At 40.8% G+C, this 15,173-nt stretch overlaps 2 protein-coding genes across 2 annotated transcripts; one reads left to right on the top strand and one right to left on the bottom strand.

The window, feature by feature from the left end:
- The first annotated feature begins 7,040 nt into the window (after nucleotides 1-7,040).
- Nucleotides 7,041-12,893, top strand: poglut3 (protein O-glucosyltransferase 3). The gene is made up of 6 exons (XM_087844108.1): nucleotides 7,041-7,381; nucleotides 7,625-7,822; nucleotides 8,762-9,045; nucleotides 9,133-9,337; nucleotides 11,289-11,485; nucleotides 11,666-12,893. Exons 1-6 carry the CDS (start codon nucleotides 7,144-7,146, stop codon nucleotides 12,104-12,106), a joined length of 1,563 nt encoding a protein of 520 aa, XP_087700234.1. The 5' UTR covers nucleotides 7,041-7,143; the 3' UTR covers nucleotides 12,107-12,893.
- Nucleotides 12,894-13,774: 881 nt separating this feature from the next.
- rep15 (RAB15 effector protein) lies at nucleotides 13,775-14,963 on the bottom strand. Its single transcript, XM_087844109.1, has 2 exons — nucleotides 14,512-14,963; nucleotides 13,775-14,423 (listed from the first exon to the last, which is right to left on the bottom strand). The coding sequence occupies exons 1-2, from the start codon at nucleotides 14,785-14,787 to the stop codon at nucleotides 13,884-13,886; spliced, it is 816 nt and encodes a 271-aa protein (XP_087700235.1). The 5' UTR covers nucleotides 14,788-14,963; the 3' UTR covers nucleotides 13,775-13,883.
- Between the last annotated feature and the right edge of the window lie 210 nt (nucleotides 14,964-15,173).

Raw genomic sequence — 15,173 nt, 5'->3', positions numbered from 1 at the left:
GAAGGCTCTGCCTCCCATTCTACTTTTAAATACTCTAGGAATAAAATAAATAAAATAAGGCAGTAATGTCAGATTTTTAAGATAAGACTTTATTGATCCGACGACGGGGAAATTTTTGCGTTACCTCAGCTCAGGTACAGATATCAGAAGGAAAAATACAAAAAAAGTACAAACAAATTAAAAATAAGATAATACACTATATGCAACGGTAGCATACACAGTATGTGATTATGGATATGGTTGTGGAAATATGCAAGACATAAACTTAAAGCTTAACATAACTATTCTACCACTGCTACAGAAGACAAATGAATAAGTTAAGCACTGCAGGTGCTTCAGTTACTAATTTCTTGGTAATTTAGTGGAAAAACAAACTATTTCTTTCTATCCGTACTGTTCAGGGAGCAGCCTTATTATAGAGCGGCTTAGCCTTTGCCAACTTCTTGGTATTGTGCAGGAAAGGAGACAAATATTGTGCTATAAAAATGTAAATTATGATCTGAAACCCGTCACCTCTCAAAGTAAAATAAACGTTTTCAATGATTTACTGTTAAAGTGGAACTGCATTAGAATATAATCTGACAGCAGACACGTTCAGAGTTAAATGAAGTGTCATTTCTTTTAACATTATTGCTTTTTCGGGTCAACGAATATCAGTCATGTTTCTGTCAGTACTCGGTTTCTTCATACGTACTGACTCCTGTCCAGAGTGAGTCTAAACCACTGAATAAAGCCTGAACTTCCTCTTACTGAAAAGGCTTAGACCGCAGTACTTCCTCGTGCTGCGACACAATCATTTTACTGCAATAAGCTTTGAAATATTTGCATCTCTCTGTAAAGGAGGGAGTTTCCGGGCTCAGCTGTGTCCTGCTGACTTAAAGTCGAGTGATTTCATTAATCATGGCTGCACTGATAGCCTATCGTGACGCATACGAGTTGCTGTTGACATCTATCAGCCGTGTTGGCAGGATGTGCTGACCCACTTCCTTTAAAAAGTTTTCTTTAAGTCTTAAAACTCTGGAAGCTGTTAAAGAAAGGAGCGCTCCCCGAAGGCTTCGTTTGAAGGGTTTGCTGCTGGTCGTGCTTACACTCTTATTGAGACTGGAGATCACGCGGTCATCATCAGCCATGCTGCCCTCGGCCCACTTCCCTCTTGCTGACCTATGACCTCTAGTGATGGGATTTCCGGCTCTTTTTAGAGATCCGGCTCTTTCGGCTCGGCTCACTAAAAAGAGCCGGCTCTTTCGGCTCCGAACCGGATCTTCAGGTTGTTTTGTTGCTTTAATTATTTAATCATTAACAATAATATAAAATTATGCAGAAAAGGAATTATTAATGTAAAAAAAAGTGGTTATATTTATATATGTTTATATATGGCCCCTAGAGACAAAGCACGTACAAACTCTAAAGCATATACAAACTCCAAAAAGCACGTACAAACTCCAAAACACATTTCTGGCGTTAACTGAACTTCCAAAACAGAGCTACCCAGATCACTTAAATTACACAATTGAAAGCATGTGCGTATTGTTTGTGTATTTATAGACAAGCACTCATATTTATTCAAATAATTAAAAAAAAAAAATTCATTTACCTGTTACTACCACACACCAAATCCGGTTGTTGATACTTGCTGGCTTGTGTAGCCACTAGGTAACAAAAGCTCAACACTGCACCCTAGCATCCTGGAGTACTTCTGTTGTCTTTTTTGTACGTGATTCTGAGTTTTTACGTGTTTTGGAGTTTGTACGTGCTTCTGAGTTTTTACGTGTTTTGGAGTTTGTACGTGCTTCTGAGTTTTTACGTGTTTTGGAGTTTGTACATGCTTCGGGGTTTGTAAGTGCGTCTGAGTTTTTACGCGTTTTGGAGTTTTTACGTGTTTTGGAGTTTGTACGTGCTTTGTCTCTAAGGGCCACCATAAATATACTTTATTTATTCACTCCACATAAAATGTAATAAATAAATCATATAATACAAAGAACAACTATTTACATTTTAAACTTTTAACTATTTAAATTTTCAGCTTTTACCTTTTAACCAAATTTAACGTGAAACAACACAAAACACTGCAAACCACAACACAATTAAATATAAATTAAAATATTAAAACAAAAACAAGATGCACATTCTCTGTCATATGGGCCTGCATGATTTCTGAATCCTTTATCATCTGCAACTGAAAATAGTGGATGATTACTATCCCTTTCTAATGTGACTTTGTTGTCCCTCGCTCTCTTTCTCTCTGGCTCTGTTCCTGTGCTGCTGCGAGTGTAACTAACGCCCCTCCCCCCTCTGCCCAGCGCAAAGTACAGGCCGCGCATGCGGAGTTTAGCGGAAAAAAGGGCGAGAGAGAGGGTGAGAGAAAGAAAAAAAAAACCTCACGGCTCCCACAGAGCGAGGGTGTTCGCTCGCTCTGTGGTATAGTATCGCTTCCTGTTCCTGCTCAAACACAGTGGTGTTTCTGAGTAGCTTATTTGCTTAGCAGTTTAATTAACAACTTTTAAATACATTCTTTTTTCACAGTATAATCTTCACGTGCTTCATCCGAAGCACACTTTCTGTGTACTCACTACCTAATTTATAGTATTCACTCACTGTCTCTGTACTGTTTCTCTAGCTTAGCTCGTAGCCGACCCGTTAGCACCATGGCTACTTCACCTGTCCCTTCTGCACTTTCTTGCTCATTGTGTCAGATGTTTAGTTACTCCTCGGCCTCCTTTAGCAGTAATGATATCTGTAACAAATGTAGCATATTTGCAGCTCTGGAGGCCAGGATTACTGAACTGGAGACTCGGCTTTGCACCCTTCTCTCACCCTTAGCTAGCCAGGCCCCTGTAGCTGGTGCAGCCGAAGATAGCGTAGGCCCCGCTAGCTGTTCCCCGGCAGATCCCAAGCAGCTGGGGAAAGACGGCTGGGTAACGGTGAGGAGGAAGCGTAGTCCTAAACAGAAGCCCCAGGTACACCACCAACCCGTTCATTTGTCTAACCGTTTTTCTCCACTCGGTGACACACCCGCTGGGGGTCAAACTCTGGTAATTGGTGATTCTGTTCTCAGACATGTGAAGCTAGAGACACCGGCAACCATAGTCAATTGTCTTCCAGGGGCCAGAGCAGGCGACATTGAAGGAAATTTAAAACTGCTGGCTAAGGGTAAACGTAAATTCAGTAAAATCATAATTCACGTCGGCAGTAATGACACCCGGTTACGCCAATCGGAGGTCACTAAAATCAATATTGAATCGGTGTGCAACTTTGCCAAAACAATGTCGGACTCTGTAGTTTTCTCTGGTCCCCTCCCCAATCAGACCAGGAGTGAAGTGTTTAGCCGCATGTTCTCCTTAAATTGCTGGCTGTCTGAGTGGTGTCCCAGAAACGATGTGGGCTTCATAGATAATTGGCAAACCTTCTGGAGGAAACCTGGTCTTGTTAGGAGAGATGGCATCCATCCCACTTTGGATGGAGCAGCTCTCATTTCTAGAAATATCGACAAATTTATTAAACCCCTCAAAACATGACTATCCAGAGTTGGGACCAGGAAGCAGAGTTGCAGTCTTACACGCCTCTCTGCAGCTTCTCTCCTCCTGCTACCCCCCCCAAAAACCCATCTCCATAGAGACTGTGTCTGCTTCCAAAAAGACAAAAAACAAACTAAAAACCAGCAACAAACAACTTAAACATTTACAAAGAAAGAATAATACAGTATCCACATCTGAACCAAAGAGTAAAACAGTGAAATGTGGATTATTAAATATTAGGTCTCTCTCCTCCAAGTCTCTGTTAGTACATGACTTAATAATTGATCAACAAATTGATTTACTCTGCCTTACAGAAACCTGGTTGCAGCAGGATGATTATGTTAGTTTAAATGAATCAACACCCCCGAGTCATTCTAACTACCAGAAATCTCGAAGCACAGGTCGAGGGGGCGGTGTGGCAGCAATTTTTCACACCAGTCTATTAATTAATGAAAGACCAAGACAGACTTTTAATTCATTTGAAAGCCTGATGCTTAACATTGTCCACCCCAGCTGTGAAACTCAGAAACCAGTCTTACTTGTTATCATCTACCGTCCACCTGGGCCTTACACAGAGTTTCTGTCTGATTTCTCAGACTTTTTATCTGATTTAGTTCTGAGCTCAGATAAAATAATTATTGTGGGTGATTTTAACATCCATGTTGATGCTAAAAATGACAGCCTCAACATGGCATTTAATCTGTTGTTAGACTCAATTGGTTTCTCTCAAAATGTAAAAGAACCCACCCACCACTTTAATCACACTCTAGATCTTGTTTTAACATATGGCATAGAAACTGAACATTTAACAGTGTTTCCTGAAAACCCTCTCCTGTCTGATCATTTCCTGATAACATTTACATTTACAATAATTGATTACGCAGCAGTGGAGAGTGGACTTTATCAAAGTAGATGTCTTTCTGAAAGCGCTGTAACTAAGTTTAAGAATATAATCCAGCCACTGTTATCATCGTCAATGCCCTGTACCAACACAGAGCAGAGCAGCTATCTGAACGCTACCCCAACAGAGGTCGATTATCTTGTTAATAATTTCACCTCCTCACTACGTACGACTCTGGATACTGTAGCTCCAGTGAAAACTAAGGTCTCTAATCAGAAGTACCTGACCCCGTGGTATAATTCTCAAACACGTACCCTAAAGCAGATGACTCGTAATCTGGAGAGGAAATGGCGTGTCACAAATTTAGAGGATCATCATTTAGCCTGGAGAAATAGTTTGTTGCTTTATAAGAAAGCCCTCCGCAAAGCCAGAACAGCTTACTACTCATCACTGATTGAAGAAAATAAGAACAACCCCAGGTTTCTCTTCAGCACTGTAGCCAGGCTGACAAAAAGTCAGAGCTCTTTTGAGCCAACCATCCCTTTAACGTTAACTAGTAATGACTTCATGAACTTCTTCACAAATAAAATTTTTATCATTAGAGAAAAAATTACCAATAATCATCCCACAGATGTAATATTATCTACAGCTACTCTTAGTACCATTGATGTTAAGTTAGACTCTTTTTCTCCAATTGATCTTTCTGAGTTAACTTCAATAATTACTTCCTCCAAACCATCAACGTGTCTTTTAGACCCCATTCCTACAAAACTGCTCAAAGAAGTCCTGCCATTGATTAATTCTTCGATCTTATATATGATCAACCTATCTCTAATAATCGGCTATGTACCACAGGCCTTCAAGGTGGCTGCAGTTAAACCTTTACTCAAAAAGCCATCTCTAGACCCAGCAGTCTTAGCTAATTATAGGCCAATCTCCAACCTTCCTTTCATACCAAAAATCCTTGAAAGAGTAGTTGTCAAACAGCTAACAGATCATCTGCAGAGGAATGGTTTATTTGAAGAGTTTCAGTCAGGTTTCAGAGTTCATCACAGCACAGACGACTTTTGTTGTGATTTGGCGCTATATAAATAAAATTGAATTGAATTGAATTGACACCAGATGAATGGATGGACAGATGGGCGCCTCGCTTAGGAAGGAGGCAGCAGAATAACATTACTGAGAACTTTGCTTGTGATAATAATTTCACAGACATTTGGAGATGTATGAATCCTGGAGTTAAGAAATATTCGTGGTTTAACCCTAAAGGAGAAAGCAGCAGCACCCCTATCTGATCACTGCTTTATTGATCTTGTCTTAGAACCAACAAGGAAGGAACTTAGTAGCAGGGGATATTAATATTGGGAAGTCAATGCCAGCCTTTTAAATAGGGATTAATATTATGATAAAATTAGACATATAATCAGAGATACTGAAAATAAGGAATCAATAGTGGGTATTATACAGAAATGGGAATTTGTTCAATTCAAGATCAAAGAATTTACTATAAAATTCTGCAAATAACAATATGGAAAAATGAGAATATGAAAGTAATTTACTTCGAGAAATAACTCAGTGCTGTAGTAAAGAAAAACCAAACAGAAAAACAGGGGAAAAAAACAACAGAAAAATAAATTGATGGAGTACCAGACTAAATTAGATGATCTTTACCTTGAGAAAGCCCAGGGTGCTTTCATAAGATGAAGAGCCAAATGGATTTACTAAAAATTCATCATATTTTAGTAAGCTGGAGAAATGTAGACAGCTGAGAAATTTAATTACAAGCCTGCTGATAAATGGGACTGAATGCAAAGATTTCATAGAGATTGAAAGAGAAGTCTTTACTTCCTATTCCGAGTTGTACTCCTCAGAATATTTGGCAGTTGCGTTTATTAAGGCTGTTGTTATTTTAACATGTTTTAACGCTTTGTATCTTGTTCTATTTAATCTCAACAAGCCCCTAAAAAGTCGGTGATCACTGTCGGTCTCTCTTGGTTATTATTACCACTATTCATTTTAAAGTTCAGTTTTACAATGTAACTACATGCAGCAGTATATTAATGACTAACCTGGTATTGTGGATGGATTCTCTCAGTTGTTCTCCTGACTGAGGTTTGGTCTGTTTACAGCATCCTGTAGTGCAATTGCATTTGTCCCTGACCATCAGGAACCCTCACATTAACTTATGGAGTGGAATAAGGTTAGCGTTCATCTTTCACCTTCACTGTTTATATTATGCGAACATAGCTGTGTTGCTACACAATAACAATACAAATAAATAAATAACAGTACCCCACCAGCTACAACAGTAAAGGGATTTGTGACATGAACGCAGCACAGGTCAGCCAAATATATTGGCCTGACGGTACTTGTGAACTTTTGCTCAAGTAGAACTTGAACTTTTTCTTGTAAATGAGATGCAATAATATAAGTACTTTTTATGATGTAGTAAATCTGAAGGCTTCCTTTACCCCTGACAATAACTAATCCTGATGCTGTTATGTGTAGTATTTTGCAAAGTTGGTTAAAAAACAAGAACAACAACAAAGGAGTGGTTAATTGGGGTTAAGATCTTTTTTTTTTATCAGTAATGTGGAGTATTTATGTCTGTAGGGGGCGTTCACAATATGTATGCCCCCAAAATTTCCAACTTCCCGTGAAGGCATCACTGGCCATCACCAGTGGGCGTGTTGTCTTCGCCAACATGTCGGAGTAGGAGTTTCTATCAAAACTTTACACTTAAAATTTAGTGACTGTACACGTTTACTCGGTGCCAGCTGCTGGAGTATGGCGTGTTACCGGAACGTAGATGTAGTCGAGCCGTTTCCGAGTGGTTTAATTAGCCGATTTGTAATTTTACTAGTATTTCTAAGCACAAGCTTCCCGGTTTGTGACTCTGAAGGAATCAGTCCAGAGAGGTGTCTGATATGGGGTCCGGGGCTAAACCCGGACACCGTGTTACCAGTCCGCTACTTCTTTATTCAGGCAGTGAATTCAAAAGGAGAAAACCTGACTCTGTCTCCAGGTAAATGACCACCAACGCGACATTATTAGCTCACTAAAGTCCTGTTGCAGTATTTTTAAGCTAACCTTAAACTGTTTTTGCAGCATTCTTTTGTTATTACACCCCGCTGGCTAGCAAGCTACGTTTAAAGTTTTTGGGGGCTAATGTTAACGAAAACGTGCACGAGCGGCCGAATATGCATAACTGTTACTTGCGTTAGCACTCAAACTGTTCATTGAAATGCTTTTTGAATGTGGTGCTCAGGAAAAGACACGTTTAAAGTGAAGATCGGCTCACTGGATACGAATGAGTACCTCCGTATCCACGTCCCTCCACCTCTGGACAGAGGAGACGGCTCCTTCCTGTTGAGGTATCGGCTCTACAGCACTGCTCACAAGGGTTTGAAAATCCAGGTCTCTTACAAAGATGCTGCTGTGGCTAACTCACCCTACACCATCCAAGGTTAGTCAGAAAACCTGTTGCATCACCTTCTGTCCTCAGACCCCTTATACGAAGATGAAAAATCAATTTAATGGTGAGAAATCGGGATAAAAATGACGAATTGCTTTTACATGCAAAGTTTATCTCCAGAGTGCATTGCTCTTAATTATGATGCCAGTGTTTTGCACAAAAAATAAAGTCAGGATTGATAGCAGAGCCAAGAGTGACCACAAACTAAAGTCTCACCACTCCATGGGTAACCCATACAATGACTGATGAAGATAGATATAACAGGGACCTCAAAATACTCATCCTAGAACTGCAGCATTTATACTTAAACTCTTCCATCACGAGTCACACTGTCCACTTCATGTTGTACTAATGGAAGACTGATGTTTACTGAAGCACAGGAAGGAGTAAAGACTTAAGAGCAGGGTGACTGTCAGAGCTATTAAAATTATTTTAAAAAGAATGCGGTAAATGTTAAATAGACTGGTTCATGCGATCACTTTTGTCTACACCTAAGTGCTTTTTATGTAACATTCACACTGCGATGAACACGCTGGAGAGCAGCTTTGGGTTTGGTATGTTGCCCAATTATACTTTGACATGCAGACTCAAGTAACCAGATGTTAAACCACCAACCTTAGATAACCTGCTCCACCTCCTCATTACAGCCAGCCCATATGTATAGAGCAGAAGAACACTAACTATAGCATTGGCATAAAGAAGTGTTGTCTTTGTGCTGCTTTGTAGTCACATTTGGGGGTGAGTGCACATACATACGCTAGATTTAACGCAGCTTTACATCCAGTAACTTGTATTTTTTTGGGATTTATCAACATTGACTGACTTCATCGACTGTTCCAGATATTTTGGGGTTTGTTTTTTTTAATAAGTCGACAGCGACTCCTCATCTTCCACATTGCATTTATACCTGTATCTAATTCCCATGCTCAGGTCCAGTGCATCATGAATACTGTGACTGTCCTGAGCCCGATGCCTCCGTCTGGCAGAGCGTCATGCAGTGTCCCGCCGATGACCGACAGATTCTAGCTGACTTTAAGTCGTTTCCCACCATCGACCTGCAGCATCTCAGGCAGGAAGTGCCTCACAGATTCTCCAACAGAGGAGGGCTCATTCACTACGCCATCATCAACAATCACGTGTACCGGCGCACGCTGGGAAAATACACCGACTTCAAGATGTTCTCTGATGAAATTTTGCTATCATTGACGAGGAAGGTAGAGTTGTTCTGCTGTTTCTTCCATGCTGTGCTGTTACATATATATATAAAGTCTTTACAGTCACACAGCGATGTTCTGTTGCAGGTGAGGGTGCCTGATGTGGAGTTTTACATCAATGTGGGTGACTGGCCGCTAGAGACGAAGACGTCGGCTGCTGTTCCGATCTTATCGTGGTGTGGCTCCACAGACACACGGGATATCGTCCTCCCTACCTATGAGGTCACACACTCCACCCTGGAGACACTGAGAGGGGTCACTAATGACCTCCTGTCTGTCCAAGGGAATACAGGTAACTTTGATACTCCTGAGCAAAACAGCCCTCAGTTTATGTCATCATCGCTCGTATATTTCTGTCTGTGCTACAAGTTGTTAAACCTTCTTATTGAGTATCTGAGTTTGAAGGAAATTGCACTTAAACTGCAACTGGCAGGACTAAATTATGTTGGGATGTACTTCTACACAGAGGTGTACTTTTTATTGATTTATTGCTTTTAATACTGTGCAGCAGTTTAAGACCTTTTATTGCTTTGAACTTACCAGCGTTCAGCAAAAAATAAAATAAAAAAGACAGAAAGTGCTGCCTCTGCTGTATTTTCCCAAAATGTTCTCAAGAGCCATAGAGCACTTTTTTAAAAATCTACAGTGTGCAAGGTTTCCTGAACTACATAATCCAACTTAGTGGGCTGTTCTTCTTCAGGCAGTATAGAGGTTGAACTTGTTGTAGAAGCTGTATGTTTAGCTGCAGCTAGTTTAACGAAGATCCAAAAGATCACAACCAAAGAATCCATCTGTGAGGGTGGTTGTCGTTATGAAGGCGGTTTCTCCTTTGGTTTGTTTTTGTAACTGTCCACCAGAGGGCACCACAGTCCATAGACTCTATACCAGGGGTAGGCAACTGCAGACCTTCAGGTTTTAGATGTCACCCTGAGTCAACACAGCTGAATCAAAAGTCATTACCAGGCCTCTGGAGAACTTCAAGACATGTTGAGGAGGTCTTTTAGCAATTTGAATCTGCAGTATTGGATCAAAGGCACGTCTAAAACCTGCAGGACACCGGCACTTGATGCCTGGAGTTGCCTACCCCTGCTCTATACACTGTATGAACAAAACCTACACATTACACCTACAGGAGCAGATGTTGATTCCAGAGGCGGTTTGGGACTGTGGAGTTTTTCAGTTTGCAACACTTGTTTGTAAAAATATCACAAGCCTGTTGCAGTGGGACTGAAAACAGATGAATTCAAAGATTAAGAGGTGTGGGCCAATACGTTTGTCCATGTGATGAATGATAGATATAAGATGGCACTTCTTTCTGCGCACGACATTCCCAATGTCGGTCGACATGTTCGATTTTTGTTAGTCAGAAGCAGTTTTCATCTAAAGTCACTGTTTTTTCTAAATTACACATTCTGCTCTTGTTTGTTAACATTTTAAAGATAGAAATGACAAGGAAGTGGATTTTTAGTGGATTTAATACATATTTTGACATTAGGGGTGGGGGGAAAAATCGATACTGTGTAGTATCGTGATATTTTGTTTGCTAATAATGTATGGATACAGGGACAGCAGAAATCGATATTTTGTTACAAAAAAAGTTTTTGTGCTCTGACTTCAGAGCATGTTGATCCTTTTTCTGAGCAAGAATCCTGACATTCCTTCACTGTCCAAATGTGTTTAACTTTTTTATGGCAGCAATAAACATGACAGTTTACTTATTTTAATTTAAGACATGTTTTATTTTAATTAAGTTTAAAACTTTTTATTTAATGTGAAATTATATTTTGTTTTAATTTACAAAATATAATTCTTCAGTTGCTGAAGGGGCTGCATAGTTTTCATAAACTGCATAGTTCAGAATAGCTATAATTGTACCAGATGGTTGATTCAGTTAAGTTGGACTAGACTGTAATACAAACCGTTCAGTTTGTCAACAATAAAACTGAAATGAGAGAAAGACTGAGTGCGAGACTTTGATATTAGATAAAATGAATATTGATAAAGTTTACCTTTATGTACAGAATCTGAATATCGCAAAATATTTTTAAAAATTGCAATAATATCGTATCGTGGGATGTATGGTGATTCCTCTATTTGACATATTTTAACTTTCAGTAAATCTGAGTCAGTAAGTCTTAATATACGAATCAGTCAACACCTTTAGGAGAAATATGGTAATGATCGGTCAATATGTATGTAAATGTAGACATTTCTTCCCACTCGGTAATATATACTTCCATCAGGGCCTCCGTGGGTGAATAAAACTGAGCGGGCGTTTTTCCGGGGTCGGGACAGTCGAGAGGAGCGTCTTCAGCTTGTATCGCTGTCTAAAAAAACCCCAGAGCTCCTTGATGCCGGCATCACTGCGTGGTTCTTCTTTAGAGACCAGGAGAAACACGTTGGCAAAGCATCACTTGTTGGATTCTTTGACTTCTTTAAGGTAAGGAAGCTTAAAATAGTCTTTTCTTTAATAAATATAATAATAAATATATACATCCATACGTTACTCACTTCACTAGAATGTTTAAGTTTAGCTCCTTGATGCCTCGTCTTTATGCAAAGATTTAATACATCCGTAACGTATGTATGCAACTCGTGCCACCTTGTCTTCCTCTTGCAGTACAAATATCAGGTGAACATTGATGGAACAGTGGCAGCGTACCGGTTTCCTTACCTGATGCTCGGGAACAGTCTGGTTCTGAAACAGGACTCTCATTACTATGAACATTTCTACAGCCACATGAAGGCAGGAACACATTACATTCCTGTGAAGAGAAACCTGTCGGACCTTCTGGAGAAGATCAGATGGGCTAAAGAGAACGACGCTGAAGCACAAGAGATCGCCAGAGCGGGCCAGGCAGCGGCCAGAGAGCTGCTGCAGCCCAGCAGGCTGTACTGTTACTACTACAAAGTGCTGCACATGTATTCAGAGCGACAGACGGGACAGCCGACGCAACACGCAGACATGGAGCTGGTGCCTCAGCTGGATGACCACACTGCTGCCTGCAGATGTGAGCGTAAAAGCTACAAAGAAGAAACGGACGTGAAGGATGAACTATGACGGGCTCCGGCTTTAGTCTTTAAGCACTCGAGTCTCTTTTTCTGTGTGAAAACATTCCTGATATCTAAAGAGATGATAGCGTAATGTTCCTGATGCCTAAGGGCATAGGAATGTTCAACATTCCACTTTAATTTTGGACAGTAGAGGGATTTTATGATAAAACCATAGCGGTCAGAAATTTTGAGATCGAGCTCAAAGACAATCTGTGATCATGTGAGCATTAATGTTTTAAAACGTGTTTTATGTTGTTGCTGTGGGAGTTGTTGTTTTTTTTATACCTGTTTAGTGATGGAGGAACTTGGATGAGTGTAAATGTGCCTTTAAATTGGATACTTGTTTTCTTTATCTAAACTAAAAACTTTGTCTTAAAATATTTAACAAGTGCAGATTTTTTTATATTGTTGTGCATACAGCTGTCACTGCAGTTTCGAGTAGTTATTACTCTGTTGAATCACTGAGCTACATTAGTAATTGAGTGGGCGGCATGGTGGTGCGGTGGTTAGCACCATCGCCACACAGTAAGAAGGTCTGGGTTTGAATCTACCGGCCAGCTAAGGCCCTCAGATTCTCTCTGGGTGCTCCAGCTTGTTCCCATAGTCCAAAGACTTGCATGTTATGATAATTAGTGATTCTTAATTGGCTGTAGTTGTGACTGGTTGGCTGCCTCTCACCCTGTGACCACTGGAATGGGCTCCAGCCGCACTGCAACCCATAACTGGATGAGGGGAAGAGAATAAATGGATGTGTGGAACATGTTAGTGGTCTCCTTCGATAACGTTTTGAGTGGGTAAGTACATCTTTCCCTTTCTGTAGCTTAACCACTGGTCAAGCTGTACTAAGCTCTAACACCAGGATTAAAAACATGACTCTGAAGTTGTTGTAATACATAATAGGAGTTTATTTGCATGTCACGTATCAAAATCAGCGTTATGAAATGCTTTCCAAAAACAGCATTAAAAAGGTGAAAGTTAAAATGAGATGAAAAGATAGAACTCCAAAGAATAATGAATGAAATAATAGTTCCAGGAGGAGGCCCCGGGGCAGACCCAGGACACGCTGGAGAGATTATATCTCTCGGCTGGCCTGGGAACGCCTTGGTGTTCCCCCAGATAAGCTGGAGGAGGTGGCTGGGGAAAGGGAGGTCTGGGCCTCTCTGCTTAGGCTGCTGCCCCCGCGACCCGGCCTCGGATAAAGCGGATGAAGATGGATGGATAATAGTTAATAATAGAATTAAGAGAAAAGAGGTAAGATGAGGGGAAAAAAGTAGAACCACATGCAGAAAGCACCACCAAAGAAGTGAAACGGATTTTCAGGAAGCGCTAAGTGGAGTTCCTCAGGCAGGTTGTTCCAAACAGCAAACATACAGTTACCCATTGGCCACTTTGTTGGGTACACCTGTTAACTGCTTGCTAAGACAAATATCTAATCAGCCAATCACACGGCAGCAGCGGATTGCTGTAAGGCATGTAGACATGGTGAAGACGACCTGCTGAAGTTCAAACCGAGCATCAGAATGGGGAAGAGCGGCGTAATTTTGGTGTCAGAAGGGCTGGTCTGAGTATTTCTGTTCAGCTTTAAAACCTTTTACATTGTTACAAATGCATACTTTGGATTATGTTTCAATTTCTTATATGTTTATGATATAATTCTGTTTTATATATCATATATAATAGTCTGATATATTTATAGAATGCAGACCTGTTTTTGTGGTGTTGTGACCTTTGACCTCTTCGATACAACATAACTACGTAGCTCGGCGTGCTCGTCTTACTGTGATTCAGCTGAATTTAATCATGACAGTGATGGGTTCACCTTTATTTTTGGTCATAATTGCCTGCATCATTCCCAAAGGCGTATGGAGATACCTCAAACCTTTAAAGAAGTTCTCGATCAGAGCTCTGTCGATCCTGCATTTCCCTTTGGCCGCCTCGAAATTATTGCTGAGGACGCCATAGATATTCACCTTGTCGGTTTTTTTCCCAAAAAACAAGAAGAGAGCGTAGCAGTCCTTGCCGATGGAGCTGCAGAAGTTCACCATTCTCTCGTACATGTTATTGTTGCTGGACTCCATCTGGGCCATCTGGATGGATTCACTGCAGGTGTCCATAGAGACCTTCTGCTCAGCCTCCTCCCTTTCAGACAGGTGCAGGACCTGCACGACAATCTGGAACTTGGGGTTCTTGGTCGGCCTCTCCAGCACTGCCCAAACCCAGTCAGCACCCAGGAGGACGCGCTGCTCAGGAGTCATGACTGTGCAGTTAAGGGTATCCTGCAGGTTGACCTCAACACTCCGTGTGATGTAGGTCATCAGGAAGACCTGTGAAAGCGTGAGATATTTCAGTAACTTCTCTAAAGCAAAATGTCTTGGTTATTGATGACGTATTTTGTTCAATAAGTGTTGCTACCTGAGTGAGCACCTCAAGACTCGGGCGTAACTTGTCCTCTGGATCCTTGAAGGTGAGGTACTCTTGGGTTCTGGTTGTAGCAGCAGAGATGCAGTTGCTGAAAAGATGTATGAACTCGTTGGGCCTGGGGACATTGCGCCTCTTTAGTGTAGCAAAGATGCTCGGTTGGGGGGATATATTATGATAAAAGGATGGTTGCCTGGATTGGCCACATTTGAAACAGGAAAACACGTTTCTCAGCGGGTTAGATGTAGGTTTGCTGAATTTTGCACCCATGGTCGACGGATGACGGGCAGCAGATCACAAGCTGGTCTCCCTGATACACTGGAAAGATGATGGTCAAATTATGGCGTAAAATTTAAGCTGAAATGCACATACTGGTGCTAAAACATACTCAGATTTTCACATTAGTCCTAAATATAGATGAAAACAAACCCAGTTAAAAAAAATTAGAAATATCAGAGTTGGTCATTTGAGAAAAAATGAGCCAACATTACATGTGGAAAATTCCAAAAACTGCAGTTCCTCCAATGACCACTTGAGGCTGACTCCTAAAGCAAATCATCCCTCAGAGACTCTTCTATGGATAGTTTCCCCCAGATTTTCTTTTTAAATAAAATAAATATTTCACATGAATACTTGAGTTAGTGGCATGGTCACTC

Source organism: Neolamprologus brichardi, chromosome 7, assembly GCF_056152115.1.
Source record: "Neolamprologus brichardi isolate AB-2024 chromosome 7, ASM5615211v1, whole genome shotgun sequence".
NCBI classification, from domain to species: domain Eukaryota; kingdom Metazoa; phylum Chordata; class Actinopteri; order Cichliformes; family Cichlidae; genus Neolamprologus; species Neolamprologus brichardi.
Note: the sequence above shows the minus strand (reverse complement) of the source record. Positions and strands in the feature narration are given on the sequence as shown.

What these genes read in the sequence shown, in the direction of transcription:
- poglut3 (XM_087844108.1), top strand. Translation starts at nt 7,144, where the DNA reads ATGGCGTGTTACCGGAACGTAGATGTAGTCGAGCCGTTTCCGAGTGGT. An exon ending in CTCACCCTACACCATCCAAG is followed by an intron (nt 7,823 to 8,761) that starts GTTAGTCAGAAA and finishes TCCCATGCTCAG; the next exon opens with GTCCAGTGCATCATGAATAC. An exon ending in GATTCTTTGACTTCTTTAAG is followed by an intron (nt 11,486 to 11,665) that starts GTAAGGAAGCTT and finishes TTCCTCTTGCAG; the next exon opens with TACAAATATCAGGTGAACAT.
- rep15 (XM_087844109.1), bottom strand. Translation starts at nt 14,787, where the DNA reads ATGGGTGCAAAATTCAGCAAACCTACATCTAACCCGCTGAGAAACGTG. An exon ending in GTCTTGAGGTGCTCACTCAG is followed by an intron (nt 14,424 to 14,511) that starts GTAGCAACACTT and finishes ACGCTTTCACAG; the next exon opens with GTCTTCCTGATGACCTACAT.